General features: G+C 50.5%; 1 protein-coding gene across 1 annotated transcript in view; it reads left to right on the plus strand.

Moving 5' to 3' along the window:
- The first annotated feature begins 540 nt into the window (after positions 1 to 540).
- Positions 541 to 17,310, plus strand: part of STARD8 (StAR related lipid transfer domain containing 8) — a 75,820-nt gene continuing 59,050 nt past the window's right edge. Inside the window, exons 1-2 of the mRNA XM_038748486.1 lie at positions 541 to 622; positions 16,274 to 16,304. Of these exons, the coding sequence (XP_038604414.1) occupies positions 578 to 622; positions 16,274 to 16,304 (76 nt within the window). The 5' untranslated portion in view covers positions 541 to 577. The remainder of the gene's footprint in view (positions 623 to 16,273; positions 16,305 to 17,310) is intronic.

The following is a 17,310-nucleotide window of genomic DNA, read 5'->3' on the forward strand; positions in this document are numbered from 1 at the left end:
CCCCCTGCTCCTCCTCCATCCTCCTCCTCTCTTCCTCTTCCTCCTCCTCCATCCTCCTCCTCTCTTCGTCCTCCCCTTCTCCCTCCTCTTCCTCTCCCCTTCTTCCTCTCCCTCCTCCTCCTTCTCCATCCTCCTCCCCTCTTCCTCCTCCTCTTCCTCCCCCTCTCTTCCCCCTTTTCCCCCTCCTCCTCCATCCTCCCCCTCTTCCTCTTCCTCCTCCCCTTTTCCCCCCTCCTCCTCCTCCTCCATCCTCCTCCTCTCTTCGTCCTTCCCTTCTCCCCTTTTCCCTCCTCTTCCTCTCCTCTTCCTCCTCCTCCTCCCCTTCCTCCTCCCCCTCCTTCTCCTTCTCCTCCTCTTCCATCCTTCTTCCTCCCCTTCCTCCTCTCCCACCTCCTCCATCCTTCCCATGGCCCCCCAGAGTCCGGCGGACCCCCTCGCCGCTGCGGACGCTTCTCCCCAGTAGTGGTCAGGGCTTGGAGGCCGGACGGGCTGGCCCCGGCTCCCCCAGCCCCCCAAGACCCCCGGCCCCCGGATCACCGACCCCTGACCCTTCTTGGCCTCCGGGCCCACCACCACCATGCCGCTGCTGGAAGCCTTCTGGGCCTGCTTCCGCAAGATCAAGGTAAGAACTCCAGGTCCAGCCTGGTCGGGGGACAGCGGACACAGCCCCCCACCCACTGACACACACCACGCACGCCTCCTCTACACGCACGACGACACACCCAACACGTGCCTTCTTTGCGCGCAAAGCCACACACGCCACCCGTGTCTTTACCACGCGTCTTCTAGACTGTGAGCCCACTGTCGGGTAGGGACCGTCTCTATATGTTGCCAACTTGTCCTTCCCAAGCGCTTAGTCCAGTGCTCTGCACACAGTAAGCGCTCAATAAATACAATTGAATGAATGAATGAGCACACGTCTCTCTCTCTCTCTAAATATATATACATATTTATATTGTTGGGTAGGGACTGTCTCTATATGTTGCCAACTTGTACTTCCCAAGTGCTTAGTACAGTGCTCTGCACACAGTAAGTGCTCAATAAATACGATTGATTGATTGATTGATTGATTCCTGATTTATATCTACCTATCTCTCTGAGACCCAAATCCACCCTGAGACTAACACTGGACTTTGCAACACTCAAGCACAGAAGAGGGAGGATGGAGGGGAAAGCAGAATTCCGAAGGCACTCGGCATGGGATTCTCAAATCCTCGCCCGTGTTCACAGACACCCACACAAGTACATCACATGCACAGACACAAACAGCTCCAAACATCAGGGATGGCTCAGTCCTCTCCCGTGTTCACAGACACCCGCACAAATACATCACATACACAGACATAAACAGCTCCGAACATCGGCGATGGCTCAGTCCGCCGGCTCGGCCCGGCTCAGGACTCGGACACAGAACGGCGGTGGGATGATCTGCGTTGGTCAGGGATGGAGAAGGAAAGAGTCAGGGGCGTAGGATGTTCCAAGCTGGGTCACTGGGGGAGAGGAAGGGACGAAGCAGGGATATTCCCGGGGTTCAGATGGTCCGTTCTGCCTCAGTGGGTGAGAATCGAGGAAGGACGGTGGCGAGGCCGTTCGGGATCACTGGGTGCGGATCAGCGATGGAGAGGACGTCCGTCTTGGCCTATTCCTGACTCTCCCCCGTCTCCCCCTCTGGACCGTCAGTGGGCTGGGAATGCGTCTGTTTATTGTTGTGTCCCCCACACTTAAGTCCATATCTGATGTTTGTCAATTTCTCTGGCTGTCTGCCTCCCCCTCTAGACTTTAAGCTCCTTGTGGGCAGGGAATGTGCCTGCTTATTGTTGTGTTGTCCTTTCCCCGGTGCTTAGTACAGTGACACGGTAAACTCTGGGAAGCAACACGGTGGCATGGGTAGACCACGGGCCTGCGAGTAAGCAGGTCATGGGTTCTCATCCCGGCTCTGCTGCGTGGCCTTGGGCCAGTCACTTCCCTTCTCTGGGCCTCAGTTCTCTCATCTGCAAAATGGGGATGGAGACTGTGAGCCCCATGTGGGGCAGGGACTGTGTCCAACCCTATTTGCTTGTATCCACCCCAGCGCTTAGTACAGTCCCTTGCACAAGTACCATCATCATTATTATTATTATTATCATTCACACCAGCACTTAGTACAGTGCCTAGCACCTAGTAAGTTTGTAACAAATAATAATGATTATTATTAATAATAAATACAGCTGACTGGAGCCTGGTGACTCAGCAGAGACCCCGAGCCCAGGTGCGTCGAAGCAGTGCAGTTCAGTGGAAAGAGCCCGGGCTTTGGAGTCAGGGGTCATGGGTTCAAGCCCCAACTCCGCCAATTGTCAGCTGGGTGACTTTGGGCAAGTCACTTCACTTCTTTGGGCCTCAGTGACCTCATCTGGAAAATGGGGTTGAAGACTGTGAGCCCCCCGAGGGACAACCTGATCACCTTGTAACCTCCCCAGCGCTTAGTAGAACGGTACTTTGCATATAGTAAGTGCTTTATTATTATTATTATTATTATTATGCATCCAGCCGTGGCTGGCAGTGACCCGGAATCCTACAGAGGTTGGGGGGCCGGAAGGGCCATCGCGGCCTCTCAGACCACCATCCCGGCCCGGATCGGACCCCTGAGCCCACCGGGTCGACCACCCCGAGCCCCCCCCAGCTTGTCCCATCCAAAACGAGCTTACAGCCTAGAGATGAGCTTACAGTCTGGCAGGGAGTCTCAAGCGGTAGGATTGGGACGGGTGTTTTGGGGGACCAACTTCTCCTGGCTCACAAAGATGCTCCCTAATTTTTTCCCTGGGAGCTTAGCGGGGAGCAGGTTGTTTTAGGGGAAGCGGTGTGGCCTAGTGGATAGAGCCCGGGCCCTTGGAGTCAGATTTTTATACTCTATTTATTCTACTTTACATATTTGCTATTCTATTTATTTTGTCAATGATGTGCATCTAGCTTTACTTCTATTTATTCTGATGACACCTGACCACATGTTTTGTTTTGCTGTCTGTCTCCCCCTTCTAGACTGTGAGCCCGTTGTTGGGTAGGGACCATCTCTATTTGTTGCTAACTTGTACTTCCCAAGCGCTTAGTCCAGTGCTCTGCACACAGTAAGCGCTCAATAAATACGACTGAATGAATAAATGAATGTCCCTCGGCTTCCCCTCTCCCTGCACGATCCCAGGCCCCGGACGGAAGCGTTGTCCCCGAGGGCCGTTGGGAAAGTTTGACCAACAGATGTGACATTCCTAAGATTGTCCTGAGATTCCTAAGATCCCGCCTCCGCCAACTGGCCGCTGTGTGACTCTGGGCAAGTCACTTCTCTGGGCCTCAGTTCCCTCATCTGTAAAATGGGGGTGACGGCTGGGAGCCCCACGTGGGACAACCTGATGACTTTGTAACCTCCCCCAGCGCTTAGAAGAGTGCTTTGCACATAGTAAGTGCTTAATAAATGTCATTATTATTATTATTATTGTCGAGGAGAACACACTGGGGACGCTCCGGGATTCTGCCCTGACCCCCCTCGGGCTCAGGCCTGCCGGGGATGGTGGAGAGGGGGGAATCCCAGATTCCAGCTACCTGCTTCCCAAGCAGCTGGGGGGTGCGTTGGGATGGGAGCGAGGTCGGCACTGGGAAAGCGGTGACTGCTCTATCCCGGAGTGACAGCGCAGTTTGGGAAGCGAGAGCCCCGAGTTCTAGACTGGCCTGGGCTCTTGCAGGGTGACCTTGGCCCAGTCACCTCCCTGGGACACGGCATTTTTCTGACAACTATCCCCTACTACTCCCTTTGCCCTTGTCATCCCTTCCAGGGTCCCTGGGGTGCTCATAATACTAACGATTGTGGTATTTATTAAGTGCTTACTGCGTGCCTAGCACTGTCCTGAGAGCTCTGTCACATGGCTGCTATGACGGTGGCATTTATTAAGCACTTACTATGTGCTGTTCTAAGCGCTGGGGAGGTTACAAGGTGATCAGGTTGTCCCCCGGGGGGCTCACATTAATCCCCATTTTCCAGATGAGGGAACTGAGGCCCAGAGAAGTGAAGTGACTTGCCCAAAGTCACACAGCTGACAGCTGGCGGAGCCAGGATTTGAACCCACGACCCCTGACTCCAAAGCCTGGGCTCTTTCCACTGAGCCATGCTGCTTCTCTATTTATTAAGTGCTTACTTAATATTTACTTACTTTATAGTAGTTATATTATTATTTATAAATTATAAATCATATTATATTAATATATAATGTATAAGTATATAGTAATGTTATTATAAACAAATTTATAAATTATTTGTTTATTAATTATTTATATTATTAATCTTTAGTAATACTTACTTTACTTATTTATTAAGTGGTATTTATTAAGTGCTTACTGCGTGCCTAGCACTGTACTCAGCGCTCTGTCACATGGCTGCTATGTGACCTTGGACAAGTCCCTTAAAGTCTCTGAGCCTCGGTTCCCTCATCTGTAAAATGGGGGTGAAGAGTGTGAGCCCCATGCGGGACAGCGACTGTGTCCACCCTGATTAACTCTCATCTACCCCAGCACTCAGAACAGTGCTTGGCACATAGGAAGCGCTTAACAAGGACCATAATTATCATCATCATCATCATCAATCGTATTTATTGAGCGCTTACTATGTGCAGAGCACTGTACTAAGTGCTTAGGAAGTACAAATTGGCAACATACAGAGACAGTCCCTACCCAACAGTGGGCTCACAGTCTAAAAGGGGGAGACAGAGAACAAAACCAAACATACTAACAAAATAAAATAAATGGAATAGATATGTACAAGTAAAATAAATAAAATAAATAAATAGAGTAATAAATAAGTACAAACATATATACAGGTTATATAATTATATAATTATGATAGTAGCGGCGTGGCTTAGTGGAAAGAGCCCGGGCTTTGGAGTCAGAGGTCAGGGGTTCAAATCCCGGCTCCGCCAGCTGTCAGCTGGGTGACTTTGGGCAAGTCACTTCACTTCTCTGGGTCTCAGTGACTTCATCTGTAAAACGGGGATGAAGACTGTGAGCCCCCCGTGGGGCAACCTGATCACCCTGTAACTTCCCTGGTGCTTAGTACAGGGCTTTGCACATAGTAAGCGCTTAATAAATGCCATCATCATTATTATTATTATTATTTTATACCGATCAAGGCATCCACGACCAACTGTGGGGCTCAACCCAGGAGGGCTTTCCGGAGGCAGTGACATTCAGCTGCAATTTACAGCAGGGAAGGGCAATGCCAGGCCGAGGAGAGTTGCGGGGTCTATCAGGGTCCGGGCTGGGGTTGGGGGTGCCTGAGGGGTCTGGCATTGAAGGGCAGCAGGGATGGGCATCCTGTGGGAATTGGGAAGCTCTCAGCTTCCCGGCTCCCCCCACCCTCTCCGGAGACTAGGACACATTAGACTGGGAGCCCACTGGTGGGTAGGGACTGTCTCTATATGTTGCCAATTTGTACTTCCCAAGTGCTTAGTACAGTGCTCTGCACACAGTAAGCGCTTAATAAATACCATTGATGGTGATCCCACTGCAGCGGGAAGGATCCTGGGGTGCCTGGGCTGAGGGAGGTGGGAACAGAGAGGATTCAGTGTGTATCCACACCCCCCGACCCGAGGACACCCCCCAAAAGTCACCCCTCCGTCTGCCTCCGGCACCACTGTGACCCCTAAGACTGGGAATCCCCTCTAGCCTGTAAGTTGTTTTTTTTTTTTTTATGGCATTTATTAAGCGCTTACTATGTGCAAAGCGCTGTTCTAAGCGCTGGGGAGGTTACAAGGTGATCAGGTTGTCCCATGGGGGGCTCACAGTCTTCATCCCCATTTTACAGATGAGGGAACTGAGGCCCAGAGAAGTGAAGTGACTTGCCCAAAGTCACCCAGCTGACAGTTGGCGGAGCCGGGATTTGAACCCATGACCTCTGCCTCCAAAGCCCGGGATATTTCCACTGAGCCAAGCTACTTGGTTGTGGGTAGGGAATGGGGGTCTCTTTACTGTTACAGCGTCCTCTCCCAAGCGCTTAGGACAGTGCTCTGCACATGGTCAGTGCTCGATAAATACGATTGAAAGAAAGGTTAGAACAGCGCTTGGCACATAGTAAGCACTTAAAAAATACCATAAAAAAAGATTGAATAATAATGATAACAATTGTAGTATTCGTTAAGCACTTACTATGTGCCAGGCACTGTACTAAGCGCTGGGCTAGATACAAGCCAATGGAGTTGGACACAGTCCCTGTCCCATGTGGGGCTCACAGTCTCCATCCCCATTTTTCAGATGAGGTGGCTCAGTGGAAAGGGCCCGGGCTTTGGAGTCAGAGGTCAGGGGTTCAAATCCCGCCTCTGCCGCTAGTCAGCTGTGTGACTTTGGGCAAGTCACTTAATTTCTTTGGGCCTCAGTGACCTCATCTGGAAAATGGGGATGAAGACTGCGAGCCCCCCCGTGGGATGACCTCATCACCTTGTAACCTTCCCAGCACTTAGAACGGTGCTTTGCACTTAGCAAGCGCTTAATAAAGGCCGTTGTCATTATTATTTTATTATGAGGCCACTGAGGCCCAGAGAGGGAAAGTGACTCCTCGGAGGCCACACAGCGGAGGCAGGATTAGAACCCATGGCCTTCTGACTCGCAGGCCCGTGGCCTATCCACTACGCCATGCTACTTCTCTATTTTATTTTGTTAGTATATTTGGTTTTGTTCTCTGTCTCCCCCTTTTAGACTGCGAGCCCACTGTTGGGTAGGGACTGTCTCTATATGGTGGCAATTTGTACTTCCCAAGCGCTTAGTACAGTGCTCTGCACATAGTAAGCGCTCAATAAATATGATTGATGATGATGATGAATGGACCGTACCTGCCCCGGCGCTTAGTACAGTGTGTAGCGCCTAGTTAACACTTGGCAAACATCATGACTCTTATTGGAGGGGAGAAGCCAGAGAGGGATACGCATTCATTCATTCATTCAATCAATCATATTTATTGAGCGCTCACTGTACTAAGCGCTTGGGAAATACAGGTTGGCAACATAGGGACAGCGATTTGTCCAGAGCAGCCCAGCGATGGATTTGAACCCAGATCTGAGTGGTAGGGCAGGGTGGGCCCTGCCGGCCAGGGCAGTTGGGGGGGCGAGGCCTGTCTGTGCCTAGGGGCAGCTGGAAGGGAGGGGAGAGGGGTGCAATGAATGGGTGCTCTCTCTCTCTTTTCCTCTTTCTTTCCCTCTCTCTCTCCCAATCCATGCCTGGCAACCAGCCCGGAAAACGGGGAATGGTGGGAGGGGGCTGGAATTTGAGGAACGAGGGCAGTGGGGGAGACCCCTGGGGCCCTGGGTGGGGGGGGAACAAGGCCCATCCCCATCTTACCTCCTTCCCTTCCCCACAGCACCTGTATATATGTATATATGTTTGTACATATTTATTACTCTATTTTACTTGTACATATCTATTCTATTTATTTTATTCTGTTAGTATGTTTGGTTTTGTTCTCCGTCTCCCCCTTTTAGACTGTGAGCCCACTGTTGGGTAGGGACTGTCTCTATATGTTGCCAATTTGTACTTCCCAAGCGCTTAGTACAGTGCTCGGCACATAGTAAGTGCTCAATAAATACGACTGATGATGATGATGATGATGATGACAAGGCCACTCTGAAGCTGAGAGAACCCAAGGGAGGGGATGGGGGGGGCAGTTTCACCTGCCCGCCCCCCCACCGCCTTTTCCCTTTCCACAGCCTGCACGTCCCTAATCATCACCGCGGTATTTATTAATCAGTAAGCGCTCAATAAATACGATTGATGATGATGATGATGATGATGATCAGTCAATCATACTACTAATAATATTAAGAATTGTGGGGTTAAGCGCTTACTAGGTGCCAAGTTGCCAACTTGTACTTCCCAAGCGCTTAGTACAGTGCTCTGCACACAGTAAGCGCTCGATAAATGCGATTGATGACGATGATGATGAAGTGCTGTAATAATAATGATGGTATTTGTTAAGCGCTTGCCTCGCCCCCCCACAACTGCCCTGGCCGGCAGGGCCCACCCTGCCCTACCACCTAGATCTGGGTTCAAATCCATTTTAGTCTGTGAGCCCACTGTTGGGTAGGGACTGTCTCTATATGTTGCCAATTTGTACTTCCCAAGCGCTTAGTACAGTGCTCTGCACATAGTAAGCGCTCAATAAATACGATTGATGATGATGATGATGATCGCTGGGCTGCTCTGGACAAATCGCTGTCCCGTCTCCATATGTTGCCAACTGGTACTTCCCAAGCGCTTAGTACAGTGCTCTGCACACAGTAAGCACTGTACTAAGCGCTGGGTGGATACCAGAAAATCGGGTCGAACGCAGCCCCTGTCCCACGTGGGGCTTGCAGTTTTAATCCCCATGTTACAGATGAGAAGCAGCGCGGCTCAGTGGAAAGAGCCCGGGCTTTGGAGTCAGAGGTCCTGGGTTCAAATCCCAGCTCCGCCAATTGTCAGCTGGGTGACTTTGGACAAGTCCTGTATATATGTTTGTACATATTTATTTATTTATTTTACTTGTACATATCTATTCTATTTATTTTATTTTGTTAATATGTTTTGTTTTGTTCTCTGTCTCCCCCCTCTAGACTGTGAGCCCACTGTTGGGTAGGGACCATCTCTCTATGTTTCCAACTTGTACTTCCCAAGCACTTAGTACAGTGCTCTGCACACAGTAAGCGCTCAATAAATACGATTGAATGAATGAATGAATGAAGTCACTTCACTTCTCTGGGCCTCAGTTCCCTCATCTGCAAAATGGCGATTAAGACTGTGAGCCCCCCGTGGGACAACCTGATCACCTTGTAACCTGCCCAGCACTTAGAACAGTGTTTTGCACATAGTAAGCGCATAATAATAATAATAATTATGGTATTTGTTAAGCGCTTACTATGTGCCAGGCACTGTAAATGTCATCATTCTTATTATTATGTGGTGGACCCGGGATTAGAACCCAGGACTTTCTGATCCCTCTGTTGGGTAGGGACTGTCTCTATATGTTGCCAACTTGTACTTCCCAAGCGCTTAGTACAGTGCTCTGCACACAGTAAGCACTCAATAAATACAATTGATTGATTGATGCCCAGGCCTGGGCTCTACCCATTATGCCATGCTGCTTCTCTATTGAGCGCTTAGTGTGTGCAGAGCACTGTATTAAGTGCTTAGGAGATTATTAAAGAGTAGAGTAGACGCGTTCCCTGCCTATAGCGAGCTGACAGTCGAGAGGACGAGTAAGCACTTCATTCAATCGTATTTATTGAGCGCTTACTATGTGCAGAGCACTGTACTAAGCGCTTGGGAAGTACAAGTTGGCAACATCTGGAGACAGTCCCTACCCACAGCGGGCTCACAGTCTAGAAGGGGGAGACGGACAACAAAACCAAACATATTAGCAAAATAAAATAAATAGAATAAATATGTACAAATAAAATAAACAGAGTAATAAGTACGTACAAACATATATACATATATACAGGTGCTGTGGGGAAGGGAAGAAGGTAGGGCTGGGGGGATTCATTCATTCAATCGTATTTATTGAGCGCTCAGCGTGTGCAGAGCGCTTGGGAGCCCACTGTTGGGTAGGGACTGTCTCCATATGTTGCCAACTTGTACTTCCCAAGCGCTTAGTACAGTGCTCTGCACACTTACTATGTGCCAAGCACTGTGCCAGATTCCAGATAATCAAATCAGGCTTACAGCTGAAGGGGCAGGGAGGGCAGGTACTGGCTCCCCATTTTACAGATGAGGAAATTGAGGCCCTGAGGAGATAAGTGATTAAGGTCAACCAATCAATCGTATTTATTGAGCGCTTACTGTGGGCAAAGCACTGGACTAAGCGCTCGGGAGTCGGTAGATATATTACCTGACCTCAACGAGCTTGCAGCCGAGAAGGACACGGCAGGTGAGACTCTTCCATGGTGCTCCTCTCTGAACGTCCATCTTTCCTCCTTCCCACCCTTCCTTGGGAACAGCGGACATCCCGGATCCGGGCGTCAGGACACCTGGAATCTTGTCCGTCCTGCGGAATGGGGACCCCACCGGGGCTGCTCTGTGCGACGGATGGAGGCACGCTGAAAGCCACCAGCCCCGTGGCTACCGTGGCTACCGGCCCATCGTCGGCTCCGGGCTGCGGTCACCCTGGACTGCGGGGTGCCCTCCAATCAATCAATCAATCAATCCATCGTATTTATTGAGCGCTTACTGTGTGCAGAGCACTGTACTGGGCGCTTGGGAAGTACAAGTTGGCAACATATAGAGACGGTCCCTACCCGCCACTGAGGGCGATGCCCCAGCCTGCGAGTCAGAAGGATTTGGGTTCGAATCCCGGCTCCACTGCTTCTGATAATAATAATAATGATGGCATTTGTTAAGCGCTTACTATGTGCAAAGCACTGTTCTAAGCGCTGGGGGGGGGGATACAATGTGATCAAGTTGTCCCCCGTCGGGCTCACAGTCTTAATCCCCATTTTTACAGATGAGGTAACTGAGGCTCAGAGAAGTTAAGTGACTTGCCCAAGGTCACACAGCAGACTTGTGGTGGAGTCGGGATTCAAACTCATGACCTCTGACTCCAAAGCCCGTGCTCTTTCCACTGAGCCACGCTGCTTCTAGACTGTGAGCCCACTGTTGGGCCGAGACCGTCTCTATATGGTGCCAACTTGTACTTCCCAAGCACCTAGTACAGTGCTCTGCACACAGTAAGCGCTCAATAAATACGATTGATTGATTGATTGTCTGCTGGGTGATCTCGGCCGAGCCCCTTCACTTCTCTGGGCCTCAGTTCCCTCATCTGGAAAATGGGGATTGAGACCGTGAGCCCAGGTGGGACAGTGACTGTGTCCAACCCGATTTGCCTGGATCCATCCAGCGCTTAGTACGGTGCCTGGCACTTAGTGAGCGCTTAACAAATATCATTATTATTATTATTATTGCAGGGAACAGGCCCGGCAGGGAGCTCAGAGGGTGGGCGAGTGAGCGATGGTTTCGGACCAGCTCTGGACAACATCAGCTCTTCCAATCAATCATCATCATCAATCGTATTTATTGAGCGCTTACTATGTGCAGAGCACTGTACTAAGCGCTTGGGAAGTACAAATTGGCAACATATAGACTCAATCAATTCATTGAGTGCTTACTGCGTGCAGAACATTCATTCATTCATTCAATCAATTGTATTTATTGAGCGCTTACTGTGTGCAGAGCACTGTACTAAGCGCTCGGGAAGTCCAAGTTGAGCACTGTACGAAGCACTTGGGAGAGGACAATCTAACAGAGTTGGCGGACATGTTCCCTGCCCGCAGCAAGCTTACAATCTAGAGGGACACAGCAGGCAAGAGGTGGAGCCAGCACGAGAACCCAGGTCGCTTCATCCTCCTCGCCTTCTCTTCCTTCCATCATCATCATCAATCATATTTATTGAGCGCTTACTGTGTGCAGAGCACTGTACTAAGCGCTTGGGAAGTCCAAGTTGGCAACATATAGAGACAGTCCCTACCCAACAGTGGGCTCACAGTCTAAAAGGGGTAGACAGAGAACAAAATCAAACATGCTAACAAAATAAAATAAATAGGATAGATATGTACAAGTAAAATAAATAAATAAATAGAGTAATAAATATTTACAAACATGTATACATATTCCATCCCATCCCGCTCTGATTCCCACGACCTTCATCCTCCCCCGACCCAGCCTCTCCCGTTTCCCTCCTTCGGCCCCGGATTCCCTCTAGGAAGGCCGGGAGCTGGACCTCATGCCATGTAGAGGTCCCACCCCGCTCTGGGACCTGCAGTTCTGGGATGCATCTCCCTAAAAAAGCAGCGTGGGGCTGGGAGTCGGAGGTCGTGGGTTCTAATCCTGCTCCTCCATTCGTCTGCTGTGTGACTTCTTCACTTCTCTGGGCCTCAGCTACCTCATCTGTAAAATGGGGATGAAGACCGTGAGCTCTGTGCGGGATTTACTGCATTTACTTATATCCACCCCATTGCTTAGTACAGTGCCTGGCACCTGGTAAGCGCTTAACAAATACCATAATTATTATTAATAAATTGTCCCTTGCTCCTCTTCGGTTTCTCCGTCCTCCTGCCCCTTCTTTGACCCTCCCATCTTTCTCAGAAGTAGCTCAGAAGGAGATCTCCCTCCTCCCCTCAAAATCCGCCCCTTCATCTGCACCTAAGACCCCATCCCTTTTCATTTCATCTAAGTGCTTGCCCCTCCTTTCTTCCCTCCCTGACTTCCATCTTCAACTGGTTTTTTTTTGTTGACGTCGTTTAATTTTTTATGGCATTTGGCTTGTGAGTCGGGGAGGGGGATGGCGTTGTCCGCAGGAATGGAAAAGTCGCAGGGAGGATGGGGCTCGGGTGGGAAGGTGAGGAGTTCGGTTTCGGACATTCTAAGTCGGAGGCGTTGGTGGGACATCCGAGCAGAGATGCAGGAAACGCGAGACTGCAGAGAAGGAAAAGAGGTCAGGGCTGGAGATGGAGATTTGGGAAGCATCCTCATAGAGGTGGGAGTTGAAGCTGCGGGAGAGGATGAGTTTTCCAAGGGAGTGGGTGCAGATGGAGAAGAGAAGGGAATCCAGAATTAAGCCTTGAGGAACCCCCACTGTTCGGGGGTGGGATGCAGAGGAGGAGCCCGTGAAAGAGAGACTGAGAAGGAGCGGCCGGAGAGATAGGAGGAGAACCAGGCGGGCCCACTGCTGGGTAGGGACTGTCTCTATATGTTGCCAACTTGTACTTCCCAAGCGCTTAGTACAGTGCTCTGCACACAGCAAGCGCTCAATAAATACGATTGATGACGACAGTGTCGGTGAAGCCAAGGTGAGGCGATATTTCCAGGAGAATGGAGTGGCTGATAGTGTCGAAGGAGGATTAGGGTGGAGTAGGGGCTGTTGGATTCGGACAGGGTATCACTGGCGACTTTGGAGAGGGTGAAGTGTGTGGAAGCCAAATCAGAGGGGGTCAGGGAAAGGATTGGAAGTGGGAAAACGGAGGCAGCGGGTGTAGACGACTCGCTCGAGGTGTTTGGAAAGGAGTGGAAGGAGGGAGATGGGGGGACGACTTCAGGAAGCCGTGAAGTTAAGGGAGGGGTTTCTTTTTTTAGGATGGGGGAGACAAAAGCTTGTTTAAAAGCATCGGGGAGGAAACCACTGGGGAGCGAAGGGGCTTGGGAGTCAGAGGCTCTGGGCCTCAGCTACCTCATCTGTAAAATGGGGATGAATCAATCAATCAATCAATCAATCGTATTTATTGAGCGCTTACTATGTGCAGAGCACTGTACTAAGCGCTTGGGAAGTACAAATTGGCAACACATAGAGACAGTCCCTACCCAACAGTGGGCTCACAGTCTAAAAGGGGGAGACAGAGAACAGAACCAAACATACCAACAAAATAAAATAAATAGGATAGAAATGTACAAGTAAAATAAATAAATAAATAAATGGAGTAATAAATATGTACAACCATATATACATATATACAGGTGCTGTGGGGAAGGGAAGGAGGTAAGATGGGGGGATGGAGAGGGGGACGAGGGGGATGAAGACCGTGAGCTCTGTGCGGGACAGGGACTGTGTCCAACTGCGTTTGCTTATATCCACCCCAGTGCTTAGTACAGTGGCTGGCACCTAGTAAGTGCTTAACAAATACCGTAATCATTATTAATAAATTCTCCCTCGCTCCTCTTCGGTCTCTCCGTCGTCCTGCCCCTTCTTTGACTCTTCCATCTTTCTCAGGCGTAGCTCAGAAGGAGATCTCCCTCCTCCCCTCAAAATCCACCCACCCACCCACTTAGAGAAGCAGCGTGGTTCAGTGGAAAGAGCGTGAGCTTGGGAGTCAGAGGTCATGGGTTCAAATCCCGGCTCAGCCGTTTGTCAGCTGTGTGACCTTGGGCAAGCCTCTTAACTTCTCTGGGCCTCAGTGACCTCATCTGAAAAATGGGGATGAAGCCCGTGAGCCCCACCTGGGACAACCTGATCACCTTGCATCTCCCCAGCGCTTAGAACAGTGCTTTGCACATAGTAAGCGCTTAACAAATATCATTATTATTGGTATTTCAATTTATATCTCCACATAGTCTCACATATTCTGACTAATTACGCTTCTTCTGTACATTATCATGGAAGCGCAGTGTGGCCTAGCGGAAAGAGTCAGAAGGAAGACTGTAAGTTCATCGTGGGCAGGGGATGTGACTGTTTATTGCTCTGTTATACTCTCCCAAGCGCTTAGTACAGAGCTTTACACATAGCAAGTGCTCAATAAATACCATCGAATGAATGAATAGGGAAGATTTGGCACTTGATAAGCCCTTACGTTTGATCAGTTTACCTCATAGTTATCCCGAGCGCTTAGCACAGGGCTTGGCATACAGTAAATGTAGTAAATTCCTTTTGAGCAGGGAACACGTCAACCGACTCTTATTTTATTGTATTCTCCCGAGTCCTCTGCTCACCATAAGCGCTTAATAAATATGATTCACTGATTGAATAAATATCATTATTATTGCTATTATCATCATCATTCCCCCAGCCAGGGGTGAGCGCGGGAAATCCATGCCTGCAGGGACAAGTGCAGCCAGGAGCTCTGGCAATTCCCAGAGAGGGAGTCAGGGCCTGGGAGAGGAGAGTCAGGAGTGCTTAGTCCAGTGCTCTGCACACAGTAAGCGCTCAATAAATACGATTGAACGAATGAGTGTGGGATGGAATCACTGCGGGAGGGATAGGGAATGCTAAAAATTCATTCCGCACCAGCCCGAGTCTCCCTTCCCTGTGATTAGGGGCCAAATCGGGGTGCAGTCAGTCCCGAGATGAAGCCCCCCTGCCCCCTACTATTTTCATGGCATTTCTTAAGCACTGTGCTAGGCACTGTGCTAAGTGCTGGGGTAGATACAGAGCTAATCAGTCTTAATCCCCCACCTTGAATGAAGGAATACCACTGATGATGTCCCTGTTTGGGCGTGATGCGTCTTCTAGACCGTGAGCCCGCTGTTGGGTAGGGACCGTCTCTCTATGTTGCCAACTTGGACTTCCCAAGCGCTTAGTCCAGTGCTCTGCACACAGTAAGCGCTCAATAAATATGATCGATTGATTGATGATTGATTAATTAATTAATTGATTGTGTCTGACTTCCCCTGTGAGCTCCTGTGGGCGGGAAATGTGTCTACCGACTACCTCTCCCAAGTGCCCTCCCTCCAAATATCCGCCAAACTAGCTCTCTTCCTCCCTTCAGAGCCCTACTGAGAGCTCACCTCCTCCAGGAGGCCTTCCCAGACTGAGCCCCCTTTTTCCTCTCCTCCTCCCCATGTCCCCATGCGGGACAGGGACTGTGTCCAACTGCATTTGCTTATATCCACCCCAGTGCTTAGTACAGTGGCTGGCACCTAGTAAGTGCTTAACAAATACCGTAATTATTATTAATAAATTCTCCCTTGCTCCTCTTCGGTCTCTCCGTCCTCCTGCCCCTTCTTTGACCCTCCCATCTTTCTCAGGCGTAGCTCAGAAGGAGATCTCCCTCCTCCCCTCAAAATCCACCCACCCATCCACTTAGATCCTTCCCGTTTGCCAGACTCTGTACTAAGCGCCGGGGGGAGATACAAGCTCATCAGGCTGGACCCAGTCCAAAGCAGCGTGGCTCAGTGGAAAGAGCCCGGGCTTTGGAGTCAGAGATCATGGGTTCAAATCCCACGTCTGCCAATTGTCAGCTGGGTGACTTTGGGCAAGTCACTTCACTTCTCTAGGCCTCAGTTCCCTCCTCTGGAAAATGGGGATTAAGACTGTGAGCCCCCCGTGGGACAACCTGATCACCTTGTAACCTCCCCAGCGCTTAGAACAGCGCTTCGCACAGAGTAAGCGCTTAATAAATGCCATCATCATTATTATTATTATTATCCCATGTGGGGCTTGCAGTCTTTATCCCCGTTTTTACAGACGAGGCGACCGAGGCACAGAGGGAGGGAAGTGAGTTGCCCAAGGTCACACAGCAGATCCCAGCGCTTGCACATAGTAAGTGCTTTACAAATGCCATCGTTATTATTATTATTATTATCCGTGGTAGAGCCCGAATGAGAACCTGGATCTTTATGAGATTTCCAGGCCCCGGCCCTTTCCACTTCCCTCCCTCTGTCTCTCTGGGGGCCGAGAGAGCTGACTCGATTCCCTCTCTGTGTGTCGGTGTGTCTGTCTCTGGGTGTTTTTTGTGCGTGTGTGTAGTGTGTGTTTGTGTGTGTCTGTGGGCAGAGGGAGCTGACACGTTTCTCTGTCTGTTTGTTGCAGTGTTCCCCATTTCTGGAGGGCAAGAAAGCGGGTAAGTGCGGCTACTGCCCGTCGATATTCCTACATGGCAGGAGGGAGGGAAAGTAGGGAGGAGGGTCCTGGGGACAACCAGAGATGCCAGGGTGTCCGTGGTGGTGCCCATGCCAGGACTGTGCCCGGGGATAATAACAATAATTAATAATTTTGGTATTTGTTAAGCGCTTACTATGTGCGGCGCACTGTTCTAAGCCCTGGGGAGGATACAAGGTCATCAGGTTGTCCCACGGGGGGCTCACAGTCTTCATCCCCGTTTTCCAAACGATGGAGCTGGGGCCCAGAGAAGTGAAGCGACTCGCCCAAAGTCACCCAGCCGACAAGCGGCGGAGCCGGGATTTGAACCCACGACCTCCGACTCCCAAGCCCGGGCCCTTGCCACTGAGCGCCGCGGGGCCGCCGCTGGGGGCAACCCGAGGTGTCTTTTATCATCATCAATCGTATTTTTTGAGCGCTTACTATGTGCAGAGCACTGGACTAAGCGCTTGGGAAGTACAAATTGGCAACATATAGAGACGGTCCCTGCCCAACAGTGGGCTCACAGTCTAAAAGGTGGGCTCACAGTCCACTGTTAGGGACCGTCTCTATATGTTGCCAACTTGTACTTCCCAAGCGCTTAGTCCAGTGCTCTGCACACAGTAAGCGCTCAATAAATACGATTGATGAGGTGCCGGGGTGGCACTGCCAGGGCCGTCGCCCACGGTTCCGGTGTTCCAGAGTGCCGGGGATGATCCTGGGGATGGGGCCTGGGATGGGGCCTGGGATGGGAACCCCAGGGGTTCAGTCCAAACCACCTGGAGGGGACAGAGGTGGTGAACCAGGGGTTTGGTCCAAACCACCCCATGGGCCCGCAGGGGAATGAACCAGGGGCAGCGAGGCCTAGTGGAAAGAGCCCGGGCTTTGGAGTCAGCAGGTCACGGGTTCGAATCCCAGCTCTGCCACTTCTCTGCTGTGTGACCTTAGTCAAGTCATTTCTAGACTGTGAGCCCACTGTTGGGTAGGGA

Source organism: Tachyglossus aculeatus, chromosome 6 (genome assembly GCF_015852505.1).
Source record: "Tachyglossus aculeatus isolate mTacAcu1 chromosome 6, mTacAcu1.pri, whole genome shotgun sequence".
Taxonomy (NCBI): Eukaryota; Metazoa; Chordata; class Mammalia; order Monotremata; family Tachyglossidae; genus Tachyglossus; species Tachyglossus aculeatus.